The 25,588-nt window shown below is 41.3% G+C and overlaps 1 protein-coding gene across 2 annotated transcripts in view; it reads left to right on the top strand.

Annotated features, from left to right (window-relative positions):
* LOC122765059 (rho GTPase-activating protein 20-like) overlaps positions 1–25,588 on the top strand; it is a 54,012-nt gene that overhangs the window by 15,920 nt on the left and 12,504 nt on the right. The window contains exons 1-10 of one of the 2 annotated variants that reach the window (XM_044019126.1): positions 3,468–3,776; positions 8,391–8,476; positions 15,427–15,603; positions 17,447–17,596; positions 18,452–18,493; positions 18,736–18,820; positions 18,940–19,017; positions 19,845–19,911; positions 20,337–20,555; positions 24,909–25,099. In XM_044019126.1, coding sequence (XP_043875061.1) covers positions 3,684–3,776; positions 8,391–8,476; positions 15,427–15,603; positions 17,447–17,596; positions 18,452–18,493; positions 18,736–18,820; positions 18,940–19,017; positions 19,845–19,911; positions 20,337–20,555; positions 24,909–25,099 — 1,188 coding nt within the window. In that variant the 5' untranslated portion in view covers positions 3,468–3,683. Of the gene's footprint in view, positions 1–3,467; positions 3,777–8,390; positions 8,477–15,426; positions 15,604–17,446; positions 17,597–18,451; positions 18,494–18,735; positions 18,821–18,939; positions 19,018–19,844; positions 19,912–20,336; positions 20,556–24,908; positions 25,100–25,588 lie in introns of those variants that run through there. The other variant, XM_044019125.1, reaches the window with a different exon arrangement.

Raw genomic sequence — 25,588 nt, 5'->3', positions numbered from 1 at the left:
GCGGCAGAGATTAGGATTCCCGTTTCCTCCGAGTCACTCCACTAAGCTCATCTCATCTGTGTGTGTGTGACCTGGTGCAGAAATCTGGGACAAATTTAAAGAGGAGGGTATATTAGGGTCCGTGCACATGAGAGCAATTATAGGAGAATCTGCGAAAAGTGTTTTATGGTATCTGCTTTTTGTCCACAGAGAACGTTAACGTCACCATTGCGTTCTTTTGTTTGTACCAAACAAACCTTTTATACCAAGTACCATAATATTAAACTTTCAAAGTAACCCTATCATCCCCAACGTTAACATACAGTGGTGTACGGACTTTTCACAGGAGGCAGATTTGTGCGAGGAGCCTATTGTTATCCTTCAGATCACTATTATATCTGTGGTTGTGTGGTCATTTCTGAGGGGGTTAACGTTCATGGAGGTCAGGTCTGGCGAAAATGCGATATTGGCATAGTTCCCGGACCCGGGCGTTGGTCAAGGGCTCTAATGCGCCCCCTCAGGTGAAAACAGAGGCAGTTTCACCGAATTTCGGGAAACTTGGTGGGAAGATGTTACAGACCAAGACGAACGAAAACGTCGACCAGAACCATGGCCTCAACTCAACAGGAAGTCGGCCATTTTGAATTTTGGCGTCCACTTTGACGATATGCACCCTACGTAAATTAGCAAAGCTGTCCGAGCATGTTGGTCAAAAGTGAAAAGTTGTCGAAAGGTTTTGACGCACTGAAAAATCCTCAGCTCTTCTCCGATCACATACCCTGGCATGTACAGTAGAACAGTATTTATGATTTTCCACCAGAGGAAGCAGTGGTACCACAGTTTGAGAACCATGTTTTTACAATAACTTGGCAGGGGTTTGTGTGTATGAAGACATTTCTTGAAACCATGCCATGTTTACGGAAAACAAACCCCCCCGCCCTGAAAAAGATGGTATAGAGAAAGTTTGTGTTTTCATGTGGCCTTGAACTCATCACAGAAAAGTGTGTTTCTTCCTCTGCCATGGATACTAGAAGTTAAAAAACCATAAAAACACAGGCCCTTTTTTATTGTTGCAAAGTGGCGTCTTCCAGTGACAGAGTGGAACAATGAGGAGGCAGAAACAAAACACTGCAGCGCAGAGACGCTCGTGGTCAACCGGCGGCTTTTCTGACCACATTCTCTGACACACCCTCAGCTTTAGTCTCACTTTTCTCCTTCGTCTTCTTCTTCCCTCCAGAGAGACTCCTGATCTCCTGAAACTTGAAGCATGGAAGCAAAGGCCGTCATTTTAGAACTGCATGTGAACGTGAAGCACAATTTAATTCCAAAAAAAACCCCACAAATGTGACTTGGCCACACTGGGCTCTCGATGAAAGGATGATCTAAGGTGCAGGGAAGGAGAGAAGGAATGTGGCTGTGAAGTTGTTCTCCAGACAGAAGCCCACGGTGTTTCTCTCTGCGGCTTGTGACATGATCAAAGACGAGCAGCGACAGTATCAATGCTCTAATCATCAGAGGACAGATAAGATGAGTCAATTGTTGCATACCTTTGTGTTTGTGCAGACAATGGTCTACAGGAGACTCGCGTGTGTGACACGACCACGTAACGTTTGTTGATATGCTGCGTCTGAGTGAGGGAGCGTTTGTGTGTATACAGCAGCAGAGCAGGGGCGGGCGGTGACGAGAAGTGTTTACCCCGTCAAACCTTTGAATGATTAGGTTTGTTCAGCAGAAGATTTGACTTCAGAATCGTTTGGTGGACGATTCTTTGTGTTTTAGAGTTCTAGCTCTCGACTGGGTTTGGTATCAGTCACGTTGTTTTCCACAACTTCATAGTTCCTCCTCAACGTGGGCGTCGTCGTCAACAAAAAGCGTTTGTTTTGGGTGTAACTGAGTCATCAGAATCAGTGGAACAGAACACTTTGAATCTCCGTCATGTTTACACTTCACCTAACTCAAATGATTCATCCTTGTCCGTTTGCGGACCAAAGAAGCAAACTCTGGTGAACCAAATACAGGAAGTAGCCTACAACGCAGGGCATTGTGGGTAAACCCAACCAGAACATGCGTGCGTGTAGAACGATAGCCGGGGAGAAATGTCTGAGCCCGTTGTTACAGTGTCGAAGCATTAACCAACAGATGAGTGAGTTTTCTTGTTCATCCTTGTCTCGTCTTCTCCTTCAGTAATTCTTGAAGCAGCGCCGCCTCAGGCGAGGAGGGGCAATACGTTATTCAAAAGGTTAGTTTTGTTTCACTAAAGTGCGAAAGTGTGAAAGCGATCTCAGACCGGCTGAACGTTGCAACCCCCAACTGAGTCGAGTCTAGCGGACGATTATTAGGTGTGAAAATGACCTAAGTGTAAATCTTGACTCTGACGTCTGTATTTTCAGATTTACGTTGAAGGAAAAGAACCAAAACTAACATATTTCTAAGGCATTGCTGATTTTCAATGCTTATCCTCTTCCTGGTTTTTAAAGCCCCTGCTATAAAAACCAGGGGGGTGCACACACACACACACTAGTGGTACAACACCAACAGTCAGTTTTCATGGTCAACAAATCACCTCAGCTTTAACGTAGGAGCTCGCGCTCTGATTTCTGCCCCACGTTTGAACGTAAACACTTCCACACTGAGGTGCACAGTGTAACTGCGGCTCGTACAGTTACGCGTCAGCGACGACTGCCACCGTCGACTCTCACATTCCTCCTCATCAGCCGTGTTGTTCTTGGCACCCGTGGAACATTCTTACACCTGGACCGGGACCCAGTGGAAACCACCGCAGCAGAAACACTCGGCTTCTTCACGCCACCGCTGACGACGGCCAGTCGAGCAAGAACATACGTCTGCGACGACCGCGGGGGCCTTTAAAATCAAAACACAAGAGATCAAGAGTTAAACCAACAGCATGTTTCCGTGGACATGAGCTGCATCAGGGTATGAAGACTGGCTGAGGAAGTCCGGCCTCCCTTCAAAATAAAAGACCCTCAATAACTGATTTAGAATACATAGATTGTTGCAACAAAAGACATGTGGGCCACTTAATAAATATAAATTTGAAGGTGTATAAATTGTACACTTGTTTTTTTAAACAACTAAAACATGTTTTTAGATCTTTCAGTTTCTTTGCTCCAAATAACAAATAAATCATTAAGGTTTGGTGATAATATTGTATCGTGACTTAACTATCATGATAAATAAATAGTATAATTATTTTATCCTAAAAGTTTTTTCCAAATTATAATCGTGTCCCCGAAATTATACAGACTCTACCTTTAAAGTAACGTAACTAAACGTAACTTCATCCAAACCTACATTTCCTTTGTATTTTTTCTATTTTCACGCCACACTCACACACACACACACACACACACAAACCCCCACCGGATTTTGACATCCGGTGATACTTTTATTCTGAAAGGTATCACCGGAAGTAGCGTGTCTCACCCACGCTCGCTTCACACCGTGAGACTGAGCTGAGGAGCAGCGGAGCTCCTTCTCTCAGACGAACCAGCACGCGCACAGAGACGCACTCAGCTCTGGAGCCTCCGCATCCGGACTCCGCATCGCGTCCTCCGCATCCGCGCTCATGGATCCTCCGCGGACGCCGCGAGTCTTTGGATAAACCGTTGGATTTACGCGCGTATGATGGGAATATACCGGCGCTGCGGACACTCTCGGCGCCGTGGATCTGAGCAGCAGCCTTGATGGAAAGCATGTCACCGCAGCAGGGGACGATGGGACAGAACAGGTCCGACTCTCTGTCCGGAGACAGGAAGCCGCTCCCCGAAAACAAAAAGGTAACAATGGATGGAGCGCGGACACGCTCCGCTGCGTCCTGACGCGTGCGCTTCTCTTTTACGCGCGGGGATTCCAGGTGTTTCCAGCGAGAATTAATCCGTGTTTTCACATCAAAACCATGCCGTGATGAGGAATTTAACACAGTGTATGAGTGCCTGTGATTTCACAAGTGAGATTAAGGCAGATTAGAGATTATTGGTGGTTTGAATTCAAGGCGTTATTGGACGTTTGTCTGAATAATCTTGATTATTGAAGTCGTTTGGTCTGTTTTAGAGCTGATTCTGGATAATAACGTCATAATTGATTTTGGTGAATTTTCTTGCGATTTTACAGACATATTTGCAGACTTAAATCTCTAAAGACATCTGCATTTTTGATATTCAGTGACTTTTATCTCCATTTGTGACTGTGGTCAAAGTCGAGACAGATGTATCTGTGTTTATCATGAGTTTTTATCTGACTGTGACTGAGGCTGAGGAGCTGAAGCGAAACCAAAACGCAGATCACGATAATCACTGCTGATCGTGGCTGATTTGGCAATCAAACACTCACACTCACAGAGGAGTGGCACTCCTCTTCATTACAACACACCTTGTTCTTTTTTTCATTATTATTTTTTTTCACACCCATGAATTCTGGCTTTTCCTGCACTCTCAGTTATTTATTCTTTGTGTTTTATTTGTGGACGATGCTTCTGGAGACGCTGAGATTCTCTGTGATCTTGTAGGAAACAGCGCCCCCCTACAGAAAAAGGCTCAAGTGCAGCATCTTGGCATCAGAGTGTACATATATATATATATATATATATATATATATATGTATATATATATATACATATATATATGTATGCTCCATTGTTTTGTTGTTTAAATTATAAAATCGGAAATACAATCTGCTTTATTGACAATTAAGTGTTAACATGTTCAGTAGCAAGAAATTAGAACTATTTTCTATCTGTTCATTTTCTATAAGAGAAAATGTATCAGAAAATAGCGAAAGATGCAAATGTTCTGATGTGCGATCTGTTGTTTAGCTCAAAAATGTAGATCCAGCGACCTAAAAATGTGGGATAATGATATAATAATTACAACGTGTGCATTTATTCCTAATGTTAAAAGTGCAGCAGTATATTGTGTGTAATTATTGTATAGAAATAACTACTAAAATGAAATATAATATTATTTTATTTACAAAAAATGAGTTTCCACTGCAGATTTATTTGCGAAAACCAAAAACAAAATCTTTGTTAACCACTTTTTTGTCGCTAACTACAACATTGAAATGCTAAATCAGCAATTTTCCAACTATTTTTTTCCTGTTGTTTTCTCAGATAAAAGGCAGACAAGTTTTCAATTCATATTTAATGGAAAATAAGACAAGAAATACATGTAATATTTTGTAAAATAACGTACAAATTTGGAAGGACTGAGCGAGCCAAGCATTTTGATGTATTCATTGTTTAAATCGGCTGGAGAATGTAGATAGCAACGGCGGAAATAGGAATTGCTGACTCAGCATTCCCAGCTGATATCAGAAAACAGGAATGCTACAGTTGGAAATGCTGACTCAGCATTCCACCACTCAGGATCAGGAAAGACGCTAAGGCAACAAATGCAACTATTTGACTAGATTTAGCAAAAATAATTAGACAATAAAATTAAAGCATAAATATTTAAAAATGTTTTACTTATAACTGCGTTCCATTTACATGGAGGTTGTTTCCAAGTTGGAAATCCGAGTTCCGAAGTCTAATTTTAGACTAAGACAATAATGAAGTTTTCTTCAGGTCACGTTAGTCAGACTAAGATTCACAGTCCGATTACTCCTGCATGTAAGCGCCTAAGGCGGGGACACACTACATGATATTTTACCCATGATTCATTACTGACCCAACTGCAAACACATTATCAACAGCCAATGAAAAAGAGTAGGGGGGACACAGGAAATAGTGCCGGAAGACAGCAGGAATATTAGAACAGCAATGGCGATGTCTGTTTACCCTTTTAAACTGTTGCTGTCTCGCAAGAGTTTGATGCGTTCAGTTGGTTGGACAATAGCTTTCTTAATGTCATGTAAACACATTAGTCCGACTAAGATTGACCTAGTCTTAGTCAGACTGCAGTATTGACAAACAACACGCTGGCGTTGGTGGCAGCTAAAGCTAACGAGAGAACCCTCTTTTGGACTGACGAAGAGATGAGATTTATGCTTCTCGTTATTCGCATTTGTTTGTTTTTCTGTGACATAAAGGTCAACAGGAAACTGATTCAATACGTACTCGCTTAGAGAGCGATACAAGGAAATGTAACTCTGGGTCGTATGCAGGGATTGACCAAAAATGACCCATAGTTACACTTCAGTTGGAGGACAGGTCGGCATACTCGGACTCGGCAAGTTGTCCGATTGTCTGTCTTAGTCAGACTATGTCCTTAGCTGGACTAAACTGTTGCTGATTGTTAGTCGTGGTCTGTCGCTGCAGCCGCTTCATTCAGATTGTGGTTTGTTTTTGTGCAGTGTGTGAGAGACGAGCTGTCAGCTGCAGAGAGGCGGCGTGAATGTGGATCGTCCACATGCCTCCCTTCACTCACTCACTCACTCACTCATTCACTCACTCACTCACTCATTCACTCACTCACTCACTCACTCACTCACTCATTGTTTCTTTCTTCACATGCTTTCCGTGTCCACAGTGTGACGGCTTCACCTCCAGCTGAGTGTATGGTGCTGAAATCCAGGGCCGGCCCAAGCCTTTATGGGGCCCAAAGCTGAATTCGAATTAGGGTGCCTTTAGGGTACTCCCACCACCTTGCTTTTTAACCCGTAGCCACTGAGCCACTGAGTTGGCCTTGCCTTGGGCCGGCTCTGCATAAAATCTACCATGTGAAAGGTTTTTATGAATCCTGTCAATCACCGTCAGTCCCTTTATGAATGTGGCTCTTCCCCTCTGCCTTATGGGAGGGGCTTAAGATTAATCCGTACACAAACAAAGAGAATAATAATTAAAAAAATCATTTTCTGCCTTAAACCTGCTGAACTCTGATTTCTCCTCTGCTGCGGATGGGCAGCACATTATTTATTAATATATGTAATAGTAATATTGTATATATATATATATATATATGTATATATGTATATATATATATATATATATATATATAAATATATATGTATATATATATATATATATACAATAGCTTTATTGTCACAGAAAAACGACAGACTTACAGAGATTACAGAAGTATTAAAAGTGTTTCAGTAAGTACAAAAATAATAATAAAAACTGTATATATTCATGCAATAATAATAATAATAATGTTCTGGTAACTTTCCTCCTGAATCCTCCAAATATCCAAAGGTTTGGGGACAATATCGTACCGCGTGTCATAACTTGAGTATCGTGATAATATTGTGTTGTGACTTAAATATCATGACTTAAATATCGTGGCTAAAATATCGTGATAAAATTGCAATAATATTATTATTAAATTGTGATAATATCGTGTTGTGATGTCTCTGGTGATTCCCAGCCCTAATAAATGAATGACTAGATCATTCCCAAAACTGTATTATGTTGTAAAGTGCTTGAATCTTGAAGCGTGATTTTGTGAGAATCTTGAACAGCATAGCTGTCAGGAAACTGTCGACTCTGCAGATTCAACAGACCACATGTCTCACCCATACATATATACATATATATATACATATATATATATATATATATATATATATATATATATATATATATATAAATATATATATATATATATATATATATATATATAAAAAACTTTCCTTTTCTTTGGAGAAATGAAAAGCAGATGAAATGTCTCTTTTTTCCAAACATCCCATGATATACATCATGTCATGTTACATATGCGCTGCGGTTTTATGATCAACATGAGTCCAAACTCTGCTCAGTCAGCTCGTCTTCTATAGGAGAGAGGAATGTAGAAACAGTAGAAACAGAGTCTGTGTCGCAACCTTTCACTCAATTCAAACCATTTCTATAGTGAATCACTGCCACTGTGTTCTATACATCTATAGCTATAGATATATAGATGTATAGATCTATATATATATATATATTTCTGTGAGGCCGCTCACATTAGATCATGTTACAGCGAGAATAAAAGATTGTAAACGTTGTGCAACTGTGTGACGTAAAGTCCATGTTCACTTTATCAGGTACACGGGACACTTATTAAAGTCTTTTTAAACATTTATTTATTTAATGCTAATTTACAGTTTAGCTGGGCTGCAAGATTTTGAATAAATATCTAGTTGTGATTATTTTGACAAGAATCGTGTTCTGGAACGGTAATTTTAACATCATTATTCTCTTTTTCATTTGGAAAAACATCTAAAGGGATGATTGTGTGATATTTGTGCAGATCTGTGATAAAAAAAAAAGTTTCTCTTCATTCAATATGACGTGTACCGATCAGGGCAATAATGAATTAAAATAAAAATAAAAATAAATAAACCTTCTTACGTAGCTTTTATTTTTTTATAACTTGATGCCAAGTGAACCATGACCTTCAGTGAGCGCTTGTACTCACCCATCTCTCCCTCTCGCCCTCCCTCTCTCCCCCCCTCTCTCTCCGACCGTGCAGAAGATGAAGACTTTGGCTCAGAGACGACAGTCGGCGCCATCACTGGTCATCAGCAAAGCACTTACCAGATCCAGAAGCACGTCCAGGTATGAGCTCACACACACACACAAACTTGTTTTTATATCTTACTGAGGACACATCATAGACATAACACATTTAATCATCTATTACTCCAAAAAAACGACAACATACAAACAGAAATAGCTCCTTACAACTTGACATTAAGTGGCGGACCACATGAAATCGAGTGGAGGGCCACATGTGGTCCGCAGGCCACGGGTTTGAGACCTTTTTCTCGACTGCAGGGATCAATCAGCAAGTAAACATAGCAAGTGAATATAATTTAGGCCAAAACTTGGCATCACACAAACGTGTCTTCAAACGTCTTCAAACCCACATTCGCTGCCTAAAGTTAACAATAGTGTGGGCGTTGAGTTTGTTATTTCTGTCTCCATGACAACAGCAGTGTTTTTATTTTTAAATCCAAACATTTAGTTTAGGTTCACTGTCAAGAATCTTTTTGAATCAGTTCATATTTTTTCAGAATAAAAGCTCTGAACTCCTCTGAACTTTGTTAAAATCCTCTGCTGGGGGCCAGATAACTGATGTTGGTGGGCCACTTTTGGCCCACGGGCCACCAGTTGCTGACCACTGCTCTTCTGTCTGGAAGGACAAGAGAAAGTCATCTGCGAACGCTGGTCGAAAAGCAGTGGGGAATTTCTTTGTTTTCCTGGAATGGAATGGGATTGGAATGGAATGGGATGAGGTATCACAGACTGGAGCTTTAACAGGGCGATGACATAAATGTTTGAGAGAGAGAAAAAATCTGGTTTAAATCACTGGACTGAAAAGAAGAAGAAGAAAAATGTGTCGGGAGGAAAGTGGCACACGTCGTTTCCACCTCCTTTTCCCACAACATTCCCTGAAAACATTCCTGACTCATTCATGGATTAGAGGCTGGCTTTCCCTTTCCCAGAGCTATCAGGACTTTCATCACCCTCCTCCTCCTCCTCACTCTCTCCTCTCCTCACCCTCCTCCTCACCCACTATCACACAAATCCCTTCCTCTTCCTTTAACACGGTCGGAAATAAGCCATTACAAACCCCTGGAGGAAAACACGGATTTTACTCCGTGTTTAACTTATCACTCTCTCTTTGTCGGAGCCAGGTTGTTGTTGTTGTTGTTTTTGTATATTTAGAGACGGTGTTTGTGTTTAAAGGATCGGACCATGTTGGAAACAAAATCAGTTAGTCACAGAGAAATGAACAGATTAAAGAATGATCTGAAAGGAAGTGCTGCAGGATTCCTTCAGGACTGGTTTCTTTAAGACACGGCTCCAATTTTCTTCTAGGAAATATTTTTTAGTGATATTAACACTTAGTTGCACTTCTGTAGTCTCGTATTAAAGAACCTTAAAGGTGAAGCGTCTGCGTGTCATGTTTACGTTGACGTGTGTTTACACAGACAGATCAGGTTCCGATGCTGGACCTTCACAGTCCAGCGAGTGCTGAGAGACACTTTTCACACACTCAAGTGGCTCAATCTGTGTGTGTGAACTTGTCTTTGTTACCTCTTTAGGACCTTGTTTTTTCTAGCATGAACACTGACCTTAACAGGAGACCAAAACCTGGTCCTAATGAGGCAGAACCTCATTTCTGAGGAACTGGTCAAGTTTAAAGCTATGACTTGAGTTGTGGTTAAGGTTAAGATTAAGGTTAAGGCTTTGTTTAGTCTGTCTAAATGAATCGATGCGGTGTCCTAAGAAGGAGAGCTGTGCAAACCTGTGTGTGTTGTTCCTGTTTGTGTATCTTTGTGAGGACCAAAACACCTTAGGAGGGACATTTTTGAAAAGTGAGGACATTTTCATTTGTCATCACTTTCTCTCACCCCCACTGGACTAAGGTGGCTCAGTGGAAGGTTGTTGGTTTGATTCCTGGCTCTGCCAGTGTGTACATGCTGGTGTGTCCCTGAGCAAGACACTGAACCCTTAACACGGTTGCTCTTGACGGCTGTGTGATAGAAAATTGTGATGGTTAAGGTTAAGGTAAGGGGTTAGGGAATGTCCTCACTATAGTGATGTGTGTGTGTTGAAGAAAGTTGGAAGCACAGACAAAGGTCAAGACACTGACTGATTTGACTGACAGAGTCTGACCACTGTGTGTGTGTGTGTGTGGAGATGTGGAGCCAGGCCATGACACTCTCAGCTCTCAGTCACCTTTGACCTTTGACATCATCCCATCAGGAGGAGGACGGGTCAGTGGAGGGAGGAGGAGGTCATGAGGGGTCGACACCTCTCATGTTGTGTGTGTGTGTGTGTGTGTCTCAGTGTGGCAGAGACGTGAAATCATGATGTGGTCATGTGACTCACAGCAGGTAGAGGTAAAAAGTGTCTTTATTGCAGTTTCTGTTGTAAAAGCGTCTTCATGTTTTTGTAACACTTGTAAAATCATATCAAAACTCCCCCAAAGAGCCGTTAATGTGCTTTTAATGGAAATGTGAGTTTAGCCAAAAAGACCTTGGCAGGGATTCACACTCACGACAGCATCTCCACTCTTCTCTTTATCCACAGAAACACAGCTGCTTCTTTTAGGGTTATAATAATAAGCATTGGGTTTTTTTTTAAGAAAACTTCACAATCAGGAGAATTTATGAGTGACTTTTCACATCAGCCTTTAAGTTAAGTCTTAAGTGATTGCCAAAGTAGAAAGTGAGTGACTCAAAAGGAGAGGAAGGAGGGATGATAGATGTGTAGTCCAGCTGTTTGTCCAGCTGTTGTCCTCGGGTGTGGACGTCTTACACCTGTCGGATCTTGCCTCCACGTATGAAACGAAATGTGCTCTTATTGTGAAAGTCTCTTTTGTGTCTTGCGTTGTAGTTTGTGATTAATGTTGATCAGATGAGTTGACCCTTAGTATTCAGACTTAAATATTCATGACACCGGCTCATTAGTATGCGCTCTTGTCGCCACCGTGTCTGTGTTGTGTTGTTGTTGTGTTGGTTTTTTTGGGTCCAGTTGACAAAAGGTCGGCCGTGTCTGTGCGGTCGGGGGCCAAACACGCGATTTATCAACATCACATGACGTACAAAGGAGCCATTAGCTGCTCGTCCGTCAGACTGAATGGACGAGCGTCTCAGCCGTCAATCTGACATTCACCAGTGAACGATGTGAGGTGAATACGGAAGACGTTGTCCTTTTTTTGGGGGCAGCGACATGTGAAAGGGTTCTTTACTGGAAGCTCTGTGTGTGTGTGTGTGTGTGTGTGTGTGTGTGTGTGTGTGGGCTCATTTCCTGGGTCAGTCTTCACCATAAAGAACAGACGACGATGTGTTTTCTAGACTTTTGCTCCGTAATGATGTTGAACTCACTGCAACTCAATTAGAGAGCGAACGGATACTGATATCATTAGTGATACCAATACTGATACCAACACAATATTGATTTTGATACTCATATAGATAATGATACTACTACTGATATTGATAATGATACAGATACTGAAAGTGATACTGATATCCATACCAATATCAATACTGATACTGATATCGATATCAATACAGATACTAATACTGATACTTATACTAATACTGATATCGATACCAATACTGATAGTGATAGTGATACTGATATCGACAGCAATAATGATACCAATACTGATAATGATACCAATACTGATAGTGATATCGATACCAATACTGATAGTGATACTGATCCTGATACCAATGCTGATAGTGATACTGAAATTGATACCAATACTGATAGTGATAATGATTCGATACCAATACTGATAGTGATACTGAAATCGATAGCAATACTGATAGTGATACTGGTATCGATACCAATACTGACAGTGATACCAGTACTACTTTTAAACATTTTTACTTGATGTGTAAAAAAATAATATCGACAAAAATTACGTTTCGTCCATCTATCTCTTCTCTGGTTTTATCCTTTCAAAATAAAAGTAGGTGTTACAGAAATGATGTATTTCAATCAGTTCATACAATAATCTGACAACAATCCCTTTCATTCAGGATCATTTCATAGTCTTGTCATACAGATTTTTCATATGCACTGGTGTCTATGTATAAAAGCAGGCAGCCGGGCCTGGTTTTGGTCGATATTCAGAGTCCAGGTATCAGAACCGTTCTGGAAACATTTTCTAAAAGCTTACTCACGAAACCATCCTCAAAGCAGCTGCCGCTGTCATGAGGACAAATCCAGTTAAAGGAGTCGAGCTTTGAAGCTGCTGAGCCTCATGTCAGAGAGTCTTTTTGAACTGTGCTGCTTATTTAGAGAAGAAAATGTGGACAAACCAAAGAGGGACGGGAGGAGGGAGGGAAATATGGACTCATGTCCAAGGATGACATCAGGCTGTAGGAGCTGACGCCACAAATAAAGATTTACATGTTGTAATAAAAGTAAAGAGAAGTGTTTGATTTAAAGGAGAAAAGTCCCGCACATGTTTTCAAAGAAGAGCACATTTTAATTTTTTTTGCCATTTAATCACATGGAAAGTATTTCTTTGTCTCTCTGTTTCTGTGTTTCTGTGCTTTTACTTCTCTGCTCCACTCGTGTCCCTCGGCTGCTTAATTGGCCACATTCATCGCGTTTAATTGAATTTGGCGCAGCTGCCTTTTTGATTTATTTTTGGACGACACACAAACACAAAGACAAAAAAAAAATGAAATGGGGAAGCGCTCCAGTGTGGTCGTCTGTTCTTTGTTAATAATTATGTAACTAATCACTTACGCAACGGCGTACGAGCGAATTCTTGCTCCTCCGTCCCTGCAGCGAGACTCGGGGGGTTCTGGGTGGTTTGTTCAGGATCGGTGAGGGTGCTTGAAATCCTTGAAAATGCTTTTATTTTTAAGGTTTGAAAAACTGACTGTATTTCCTGCACAAAAAAGTATCCTATTGGCTGAATAATTTGCTTTAAAACATGATTTTTGGTTTGTTTAAAGCAAAATTCCACCTCTTTTAATGTTATAGAATGAATGAAATTATCTTTGTAAGTATGTATATATAAATGTTACTTTACCTCAGCTGTAAGGGGCTGGAAAATCATTACAAATAACCTTAAAAGGGCTTGAATTTCAGATGTAGTGCTTGAAAACATGTTTATGATTTGTTTATAGCAAAATTCCACCTCTTCCTATGCGATAGAAATAATTAAATTATCTTTTTAAGAATTCATATTAATTTGCCACAGCTGCAAGGTGCTGGAAAACCATTACAAATAACCTTAAAAGTGCTTGAAAAGTGCTTGAATTTGACCTTGAAAGAAGGTGCATGACCCATGTTTGCTGAAGGCGTGAAAGGAATTCACATGAAAAGTAGAAAGTATGAAAGTATGCAGAGAAGTGGGCGTGTGTGTGCGTGACAGAGCAGAGAGTGTGTTATTGTTTGTGTACATGAGCGAGAGAGAGAGACACATGAAAAGGCCCGAGTTATAAATACGTGTGCATGTGCGTCTCTGTTTAGGGCTTTTATCTGGTGGTGGAGGGTAAACAGGAAAGGATGGAGCTCTCCAACTATTTCCTCTGCCACCAACCCCCCCCCCCCATGTTTATGTGTGTCCATCAGCGGCTCACGTTGACAGCAGACGAGAGGATTTATTTACATTTGTCTTGGTGACAGAAACACAAGGCAAACGAGGTCTGTCGCTAATTTTCCCCTCACACAGAACTGTACGAGTGCCATCAATCGCTGGAAGAAGAACTCTGTCGTCTCCGTGGCAGCGTTACCCAACTGCGTTTTGACTTAATAGAGTCGTCTTTGTGAAGGAACATTAAAGTAATATCTAACAGATTTTCTGCAAACACAAGAGTCGCAGCCAAACAACCACGAGTCCAAAAGGCCGTGATTCTTTTTATTGACAGAGCTTAATGATTATTATGTGTGCGGTTTGCAAGAGTGAAAAGCCACGAAATAATGATGTGAAAATTCCACTGTCGGACTTTGATCACAGTCCTTTTTGATGACCTCGTGGGCCTCATGTTTGTCTTCTCCTTACATAATTACTACTGTGTCATTATCAGCGCCGAACAGGACATTTAAGGTCAATTTGATCAAAGACAAATCAGACAAATCAGCTGCCATTTTCAGACAAACCTCACTTGATTGACATGATTTAATTCTTTGTTATATAAGTTTGTTTTGCGACAAACTACGTTAAGAACAAAGCACCAGTCCCAGTAACACAGTTACACAACTTTAACCAATGATGCTAGCAGACAACCACAACTATAAACTGTGCAAGAAACAAGGGAAAAATGACGAAAAATTAAGATTTGGTGTTAGAGTTAAACAACATATTTTGTCACTCACGTTAATTCAGTATTATTATAATGAGACGTATTATGCTTTTTGCTTGGAAAGGAATTTTTGCACTCATTTCCCAGCTTTCTTCCATCGGGATTGTTCTCTTCTATGCAGATGACACACAGAAATCACCCAATTACACTGGGATAATTAAGCATTTCTGAACATATTTGGATAGAATATTTGGGAGAATTGGATGTAGTGTTCTTGTTTGAAAATTGAAGCCTAGGAAGTAGGGTGAAAGTTAGCATTTAACCACCATTGGTTGCAAAAGTAACTATAACTTTACAAAAACATAAGGTTTTCGTAAGGAGAAAAACGGTCTCAGCTCGTCTCCAATAAAACATGATGTCACTTCTATAATTTATGTTACTACTTAAAGGAAAATGGACTTTCACATCCATTCTTTAGATGCAAACAGTGAACATCGCAGAGTCATTAATCCGCACTCTTGGGGGAGATTGGAAAAATCCAGTATAGTGAAAATAATAAAGCAGTGCTGAGTTGTTGGACGTCAGTTTTTCTGGCAGCTGCACTGACAGACTTTTGCTCAATTGTAGTTTTGCAGTAGTCAATTTAAGACCAGCTATAGTCAACGTAAACCTGTCCATGTCTCCAAACACAAACACGTCCAAAACCACAAATGTCTCCTCTGGGGATCAATTGTAGTATTTGAATCTGTGTGTCTTTGTTGTGTGTTTCTCCCCCTGCAGGGAAAGCTGCCTGACGCCAGTCAGCCCAGAGTCCAGTCCCCTGGTCCAGGCCTTCCTGGCCGAGGGTCCAGGCCGTCTGTTCCTGGGCCACGCCCAAGCGCAGCTGAAGACGGGCTTGCAGACGCAGGAGAGACACCTCTTCCTCTTCACAGACGCGCTGCTCATCGCCAAGGCCAAGTGAGTGAGACAGTGTCCGCTTGCATGTTTGGTGAAATGAGTGTGTTCGTGTGTGTTTTTGTGGCCGTGTGAGCGAGACAGAAAATTGGGACAGTGAGACATAAACAGACAAGAATGAAACCAGGGAGACAAATTTGAGGAAACCAAGATGGGGACATTTAAACAGTTCCTACGAGACGGATCACAAACAATAGACTGGTTTTCATTTAAATACCTGAATCAAAACACACACAAAAATCATCCCCCAAAAATTCTTGAAATACCACTTTAGAAATATGATATTTGAGGGTAAAGTTGACTTTCTTTCTGGATTTTGTTCTGTTCTATGCAGATGATTCTCTCTCTCTGTCTCTCTCTCTCTTCAGAATCAACCCGTTATGCTTGAGTAATTAAGTCTATCTATCTTGAAATATAGAAGAAGTGGATATGGTGTTCTTGTTTGAAGACTGAAGACTAGGAAGTAGAAATCAGCCACCAGGGGGAGACTCCACTGGCTGCAAAAAGAGCCTTGACTTCTCACTCGATTGATTCCTCAACAAAAATGACTACGATAGGGAAACGAAACGTTACCACATAGCAACACGTAGTGATTCTTTTAATTTACGTCATCAACTTACCTTTCTGTGGTGACTCAGACTTTAGCGCCCCCTACTGCTTATTCTGGAACAGACATGGAAATGGTTTTATTTTGAAATGTGTGAAAAAAGACAAATTTAAACCTTTTTTATTTAAACATATTTTCTAAATTCTATCTTTTATCTTTAGAATTTTGAAATGATACATTAAATATATTGGGAAATTAATCCTAAATTAGTTGAAAGTGTAATTATAGTCCCATTACTTATTATATAATATAATATAATATAATATAATTATGTGTTTTCTTTTACCAAATCTTTAAAAATGTTGTTAAATTTAGCAAAACTTTTTCCTGGAGATGCCTCTTTCCCTCCTCTCTCCTTCTCCTAAGTCTCCTCCTCCTCTCCCCTCTCTCCTCCCTCATTCCTCCCCGCAGTATATAATTATTTCCCAGCCAATTAAATCCATATGAAGCCTGGCTCGGATCAAAGCCACGCTGGCCTGACTCGGGGTCTACAGCGCGCAGCTCAAACGCCGCCCACACAACTGCAACACACACACGTTCACAAATAGAAGCCTGGAGAGGCTTTTTTTAAAAGTCTACAAACACATGAACACATGAACAGGCATGTGCTGTGTGTACTGTACATACACACCACTCTGTGTGTGTGTGTGTGTGTGCGCAGACACAGCAAGACCTCTGTGGTCCGTCCTGCTAGTCATGTGCCAGTGGGCGGAGTTGACCCTTCCAGCACTGAGTATAAGCTATAATTGGTTTTATTACATTGTGGCTGAACACAGGGTGCGTTAGAGGAATGTGTGTTGGCATGTGTGTGCGTTTGACGGCGTGTGTGTGTGTGTGTGAGCTTTTTCCCCCTCTGTAATCACAGATTCAGCGGTATATAAATATACTTCAACAGCAGCTTGGTTTAACATCTGCAGGAGAGGGAAAAAAATCCAACAAATTTTTAATATATTGCTTCTATATTAAGTCTTTTAAAAGTTTGACATGTGGTGGAGTTTTATAGCACTGTGTTATTTCAAGGAAACTGTAACTGAGACTGAAAGTTAAGCGGATCTCAAATGGTTCCTTGTGGAACTCCTTCATGTTGTTTCTAATGGAAGCTTTTTGCACAGTAGGTTTTTGGGTTAAACTTTTCTTAAAGCAATTATTTAACAATCTATCCACTATCAATCAGTTTAACAAAGCTGAAAGATCCTGTTTTAATGGAAAAATCCTGTTTTTTTTGTCTGTTTGCCACAGGTCTCCGACTCATTTTAAAGTGAAAGCCCAAGTGCGGGTGTGTGAGATGTGGATGGCCAACTGTTTGGAAGAGGTGTGTGAAGGTAGCACCATCGCAGAGAGGAGCTTCGTCATGGGCTGGCCCACCTGCAACTGTGTCGCCACCTTCAGGTACAGACACAGACTTTCAAGGCATCCTGAAAATAGTAAAGTAAATAAATCCGTAGCAACTGAACTTGAAGTAGATTTCTTGAAGACGCCTCCTGAATTAGAGATGAAACATCTTTGGAGTACGGTTTAATTTTTACGAGATGTTTAGATTTGGAAATTTGGGAAAACGTGCACATTCTCTACGTCTTCTTCTCTGGTTTTGGTTTATTTGTGTGTCAGTGTTACAGTGCCACATACAGGCCTGCCATATATACTACAGCAGTTAGAGTCATTTAAGGCGATTTGGTGTGTGCGAAGACATCTCTTGAAACAATTCCGTGTTTTAAGACCAAAGAAAGTTCTGTTTCTGTGTCCAAATGAGGCCTCAGTTAGAAAAGAGTGAGTCAGTGTCCTCTTGACTTTATTCAGTACATCTGCATGTATGCATTCATGTATTGCATGTCATTAAACTGTTAAACTGAATGTCTCTCTGTGAGACACGGACACTTACATCTCCAGGGACAGACACGATGTCCTGTGGTGCAGATGTTGAACATGAACAACTACAGAATGTTTGTGTCGAGGCATTTTCCAGTCACACAGACACATACACACCGCTGCTGCTGCTGCTGCTGATGCTGCTGCTGATGCTGATGCTGCTGTTGTACATTTACACCTGCTTCACTCTTGTTCATGTGTTCATACTCCTTCACCCATTTTTTCCATCACATCTTGTGGATTACAGCTATAGAAATCCACAGCTCGGGGCAAAGTCTGCCATTTCTTTCCCAGCCGCGGTTGCTTAACTGCTGCTTTTGACTTGATTTGCTCTGATTATGTTTGATTGCTCACTTTTTTTTCCCTCTTCTTCTTCAGCTCCGAGGAGCTTAAGGACAAATGGCTGACACTCATCAAAAGGTAAATACTCGCCTGAAACCTCCCAAAGCTAATCTGTTCATTTTTGTGTTTGAGTTTATTTTCCCGAAATTGAATTTCACAAAAGTGATTTAATAGAAGTCCACATGAGATTCATTTGTGAAATCCGAACCATCGGGATGAAAAGCTAAGATGTACGAGCTGATATTTTAAGTGATGGCATATTCAAGCAATCTCTTTAATCTCATCCCGTCTTCCTTCCTTTGTTTTTCTGAAACTTTCAGTCGGATAAGTGAGGGGAAAGAGAAAGATGACCCCAAGACCATTCCACTCAAGATATTCGCCAAAGATATCGGGAACTGTGCATATGTAAGAGCCTCTTCCTTCCCCAGCACAGAAACTAATACGATTTGATCGCCTTGAGTGGATAATTGATGATATTGCTCACAGTGCAAACTCCAACATGTTTCCAACAATATTTCCACCAGGCCAAGACGCTCGCGGTCAGCAACACTGACAGCACCACTGATGTCATCCGCATGGCTCTGCTGCAGTTTGGCATAGCAGTGAGTAAACAGTGCTGATGCTGATTATATCTTAGACTTCAATGTGAGGTGGAGAGAAAAGTTTCAGCTGAATCTGTGGCTGGATTTAAAACATAAGCTTGGTCAAACGTCTGCTTCTGATAGCTGAAAATGTATTTCCCTGAAAGTTTTCATGTGCTTTTAAGTCACTATATACAAACTGGAATGAAAATATGTGCCGCTTTTTCAACCTTTTTCGCTCTGGAGCTCCCCCTATAGTTTCGGAGTACATATTTTTTTTGCAATACCAGCGTAAACATCCATCCATCATCTGCTGCTTTATCCTGATTGTTATAAAAACTCACCGTGAAGCCATATCCTGCCGGTTGGCGCCTGTTTGGCATGCTTCTGTGTTTTTCAATTCTCGCCATTCGCAAAAAAAGCCACTCGATGTCTCCAGAGAGAGTGGTTTCCTCCAACAATGGTTTTCTCTGTTTCTTGCCATGAAGAACATCTGAAATATGTAAAAATGGACTGTTTTTTGCTAGACCCAAGACTTTGCAAGAACTCTGGGTCGCTAGCCCTGATCTTGCAAGGCTGGTCTTCCACCAACAGACAGTAGGTGGTAGTGGAGACAGCCCCCCAATCGCCACAAAACAAGACATTTAACCATCGCAATGACTCCGAAGCTGTTAAATATGGGTATAAATCCTGAATAGAGATTTTAAGCTTTGATAGAGAAGAGAAGATACCTGGATCTTGTTGGTATCTACCTGGTTCGAGATGTTCAACCAGGAAGATACCTGAAAAGAGATTAATTTGGATGTAAACTGGATTTGTTAAACCTGGTTCCTGTTTCTTCTGTCTAGGGTTGTGTTAAAGACCACCGGTTGTGGGTGAGCTCCAGTAAGGACGACCCTCCATACCCGCTAATCGGTGAGTCCGCCTGTCACCGACCGTCCTATGTGAAACCTGAACAATGAAAGTCAAATTCAAAAAGGATAATATATGTGTAGTTATATATTACATAAGCCTATTTAAAAAAACAAATTAAGCAATATTTTGGTAAATTGGGTGGAAATGATTCGTCGTGGGAGGTCACTGCTGAACAAAACAGTGCTACAACAAAAACGTCTGGGAGCATTTTAGATTTTCACAGCAGTATTTCTACTTTTGTTTTAGTTTTATTCTGTTTCCTTTTTTTTTGCTGTGTAATTGTCACAGAATTCCTAACTCATTTTATGAACACTATAGTATACTCCTGCCCTGGGTTTTTCTTTGGCTCAGCGTGATACGCACAGGCTGCACACATACTCGACCTTTCCCCTCTAACCTCTGCGCACCCTGACCCTCTCATGCAGGCCACGAGTTTCCTTTTAGCATCAAGATGAGCCACATTCGGGATGGTGGGAGCAGCAGTGGAGGACCAGGAGGAGGAGGAGGAGGAGGAGGGGGACGGGATCCAACCAGTCCCTGCACAGACTGTCCAGAAGTCCTGCTACTGGACCAGTGTCTCCCTCCTGACACCCAGTGCCAGTTCATCCTCAAGCACAACAAAGTTGCACCAGGACAACTGATAGGTAAGTTTCTGTTGTAGATATTTTGGGAATCAGGAGATGTTTTGAATGTTTCCAAACTTGATACCCAAATACTTTCAAATATAAGACTTGCTTTCTGTAGCACAACACATTATTTAACATAGACCATTATTTTAGTATGAATGGAAGGAAATGGAGACATGTAAGGTATGAAGTATGACCCAAGAGTCACTTAAAAAAAGACAGAGGGATTCTTAAGGACGCGTCTGTGGTGCTACCAAAAAGAATCCAAGGAATTCAAAGGCAGAAGGAGTCACATGACAGATTTCTTTTTAGAACAGACATGAACTCAACATAAAACATAGACAAACCTTGGGTTTATTTTGGATTCAAACACATTTTCTAGTTAAAAAAAAAAAAAAGTAGCAGCTTGAAGGTGTTTTCCAAAACTCAACATGTCAGGTTTTGGATGTCACTATCAGGAATCCATCCTCAAATCTATCCACAAATCACTCTGAAACCAAAACGAGAAGTATGAGGACACAGAAGTGTTGTTGCAGAACCAAAAGTACTTCCCTAAACACTGTTTCACTTACATCAACAATTTGCCTTTGTTTTCTTCTTAATAATCTAAGACAAGCAGTGAGTCCGTTGATGCTCGTTCTGAGCTTGAATCAGGAGAAGAACAACAAATGGAGCCGGCGAGAACGGTGGGAAAGGCAGTTTCAGCGGACAAGGGGTTAAGGCAGGGGTTGGGACGGACGCAGTATCAAAATAAGAAAAACAATAGACATACAAAGAGGAAGAAACCCCAGAAAGGACGGAGGAGTGTGAGAATAGGAAGACGGAAAGTGAAAAGAGGTGACACAGCTATTGAGTAAATCTGAGGGTCAGTGGAGGTGAAGGAAAAAGAAACAACAGACTGTAACAGATGGAGAGAGACAGGGACAGACAGTGTAGGGACAGACGCGAGGACACGCCGCGGGTACAAAGAATGATGGTGGAAAAAAAAGAAAGAAGGAGATGATGAGGTTTAGAGGAAAACAAGTCGAGGAGGAAAAGTGTGTGTTTCCAGGCAAGGAGGCTCCAGTTTGCCAACCACAAGCTGAGCCTCAGATTCCTTTGCCTCAAGCACAATGGCATCTTGCGTAATCTCACCATAAAAAGCCTCCGTAAAAGTGCTAATCTTTCACACCCAAACACGAGAGCTAATGAACATATTTGATTGTGGCCACAGCAGTAGCCCTCATTCAGGTTTTTAATTCTGAATACCAAGACCTACACGCAGCCCATAATTATGCCAGATATTTGAAGCTTGTCTGTTCCTGAAAGCATCCAAAACAGGGTTCTCGCAACAGGGTAATCAAGGGTGTCTGGGCCCCAAATTGGGTGGTTGCACCAGAAGACAACAAAACACAATTGTATGGGAACAATCGTAGATTTTATCGTTAGCTGTGTACAGGCTGTTGCACCAATGCACATTTGAAGCCTTGGACTTACTGGCCTTCCATGGGACAGTGTGTGTGGCACCGTTGGTCCTTGTTGGCATCGACAAGAGCCCCTTGGATAACATGTTGAATTTGGTACAACTGGCCATCTGTGTGATGACAAATACTGACTTCTGCCATCTGCTTGTCGGTGTAGAGTATGTGTGCTAGTGCCACACTTCCCACCCCCGATCCATGCCAATCGAGGATGTGTCATGGTTGGTCGTCATTCTTTGCCATTGGCTGATTATGAAGGTGGTGTGTCCTTGGTTTAAGGGCCCTAATGGCGCTATCGCTCTTTCAAAAATGTATCCAGTTTGTCCGTTTGGTTAAATGTGCAACTTCATCAGTCCTTTTTGGCTCCCCCAACACTTCTTTGGAAGGGTAAAGCCTGGTCTTGACATGACAACCAGCACCTGTTTTGTACCCCACCAGCAGAAAGGTTATTTGCAGTCGTCTGTCTCTGCTTCCTCACCCGCTCCCTCCAAAAGCTGAGCTGCAGTGATGTAACGCCTGATTTACAGCGAGGTCATGTTGTTGGCGAGGCCCGCTGAGAAGTGCCAGAGCACGCCAGTAACTGTTACTGTTGCACTTTGTTGCAAGAGTGTATTTGGGCACGACGCCATGGCTGATCATTACAAAATGGATTCAACGCATATTTTTTAGGGGCCCCTCTCAGACTGCTGGTTCCTCCACCCATCGAAAGAATCTTTTGTTTGTTCGGAGAATCCCACCCTCGGAAGTAAATCACAATCCCATAATAACATTTATGTTATCACTTCAAGATTGTTGGCAAATCAAAGCTGCTGCAGTAAAACTTTAGTGCAGTGAGTTATTGATAGGGAGTTTACAGATGTCAGATGTTTTAGAGATGCAATAGAATATTGCTGCAAATATTTGGGTGCTTTGTTTTTTTTGCACCTGCCTGAAATTACATGAATGTCTTTGCAACTACACAAACACACACAAAAACTGACTTTTTTCCTGTCAAGCAAGAGGTTTGCACTTAGAAGAATAAATATCAACGCATATGAAGCCAAACACCTTGAAGCATCCATAGCACAGCGTCTTTAAACATTCCCCCGAGACAAAAAGGGAACAACCCTGAAGGTCTGTACGTACTGCGCAACAACAGAGACATTTGTTCTTTTTCTCGAGGTGGAAAAAAACAAGAACAAATTTCTGGCCAGGACAGTTCATGCTTCACAAGACAAGTGCAGAACTCCTGGTAGGTCCTCATAGGGAGCACGAGAACTCACAATTTTATGGGACCAACAAGTTTTTAACAATTACACAAAAAAGAACCATGTCATTATTTTTTCGCAGCCCTGGGAGAGAGAACAAATCCCTCTGTTCTTGTGGAGTATGCACTGACCTTAAACCAGAACAAAGCTAGAGAGTTAAGAGAAATAAATTCCTAAAATAGTACAATAGTAAATCCTTTAAAAAAAGACTAATATGTATCCATTCAATCAAATGATATTCCCGCCAGAGAAATCACATAAAAGCCATTAATGGTGACTTTGAAGGAGCATCCAACCAACAGACCAACATCCAAAGATCTTTTAACAATTACACAGAGAAAAACAGCAAAGAATCACATTAAAGTCACTGAAACCAGCAAAGCTTTGGTGTTTCGATAGCCTCAGTGACTACTCAATTAAAAATCTACTAAAAAGAAATAAACAAAGCTAGCTAGCGAGATAATGCCAAGGTCATTAGCCCACTACGTCTAATTCACTTAAACAGCTACATTTTTAAAAAAGAAATAGAAAAATTATTATTTGACATCAAATAATCAAAACTGTGACCCTAATCGTATTAGAAATGTGATATTAGCTGATTCATAAGTTTCATTTCCTCGTGAAGGATTTCCTGTGAACAATAATAGCTAGCTCCATTAGCTCACTGGCTAGATAGATGAGATAAATAAGATCTAAAACTGGGAAATTTGTACTAAAATAAGTGTCTTTAAAGGTGTCGCTTATTCACAGAGGGACAGACTGACTCATTTTTCCTCCTTGGGTTGAGTCGTCTTTCTGTGGAATTCAGCTCGTCAGACGGCAAATGTTTGCAGTGCATTTTTCACTAATGTAAACTTCAGTGCACGCACAGTATGTACGGTAGTTTCATAAGAGCAGAGACACAAGCTGAGCTGTTTATGTCACGGAGGACACACCAGCAGAGAAACGGGACAGACAGACAGGTAAACACGAAAATATGAGCATAGTGACGAACATGAGGCACCACTGAACAAAGCACACACTGTCACCGGCCACACACACACACACACACACGCACTTCAAATTAAACGACTCGCTCAAGTGTGAGGACACGTCTGCATACGTTTGTCTCAAAGTCTGAGTCTCTGGTGTCAAACTGTCTCATCAGCTGCTCTTGATGAGCTGATAAGATATTTAGTCCGAAAATCACTGGATCAGATATCAGAAAAAAAACGAAATGTAAAAATTCTCAGTTTTTAGTCCTTCATTTTGTATTAATTCATTATATTGTCATATATTTTGAATTACAATGCTTATTTGTGTGCAAATTTCAAAATAAAGTTCTTCTTCCTCTACTGTAATGCAACAATGAGAACGTAAATATATGAATTGTTGCGATGTTTCAAATTGCAATTTCAAGTTACGCCCGAGTCAGAACCTTCAGAGGGGAATTTGAATGTTGTTTTCCCGTTCAAAAATAATATCATGTGTTTGAGAAATGGGACAGAAATTTACCATCATGATTTTGTGAATTTGTGTAGATGTGTATTAAGTGGTTTCCCCCATTTAAGAAGTCAAAAAGTTTTAGGAATGCTTCGGACATTCCAGCCTCAGTGCATTCCACTTACTCACTGCCTTAAACATGACAGCTCACCTCCTCCTCTTCCTCTTGTGTCTCCCTGCAGAGCCCGGTCAGCCAAAGTCTTTCAAGAGGAAGCGTTCTCTGATCAACTGGCCCTTCTGGAGAGGCTCCAGCCCACAGCTGGACGGCCTGCCCCTGTCCCCGACCCCGCTGTCCCCCACCCAGGGTCGTCTGTTCGGACGACCCCTCAGCTCCGTCTGCTCTCCGGACCACGGCCTGCCCAAACCTGTCATGGTGAGCTCGGCGGTGCAGGTCATGTACACCAGCAGTCAGGGGTCGCGACCCTGTCTGCTGCGGGGTCAGCAGTGGGAAGAGGAAGAAGGTTCATTCTTTACATAATGAATTTTTGTTTGAGCTGAAGTCTGGGTGGCAGAAGAACTCTGATTCCTAACCTGCAGTGAATGACGATGAATTAATGAGGAACAAATTAATAATCACAAACTTCAAAACACAATCATTCACTTCTATGCAGATGACTGGACTTTGTATGATGTTAAACTTCGTTCAGTTCCAGAGGGGCGTGTCTGCAGAGGGCAAGACAGGGGCGTAACCATGAGTGGGCGGAGCTACAAGTCGAGTCCTGCCCACTCGTAGTTCTGCCCCCTCTCCTGCTGTTTGTGTAACCATAACCTAACCCTTATCATGTGATACTGATCTGATTTCATACTTTTATTTTGTTGTTTCTGACTGCTCGTGTGATTTTGCGTGATTGCGACGACTTGA

This window comes from Solea senegalensis, linkage group LG2, assembly GCF_019176455.1.
Source record: "Solea senegalensis isolate Sse05_10M linkage group LG2, IFAPA_SoseM_1, whole genome shotgun sequence".
Lineage (NCBI taxonomy): Eukaryota > Metazoa > Chordata > Actinopteri > Pleuronectiformes > Soleidae > Solea > Solea senegalensis.
This window is presented reverse-complemented; position numbering and strand designations above follow the sequence as displayed.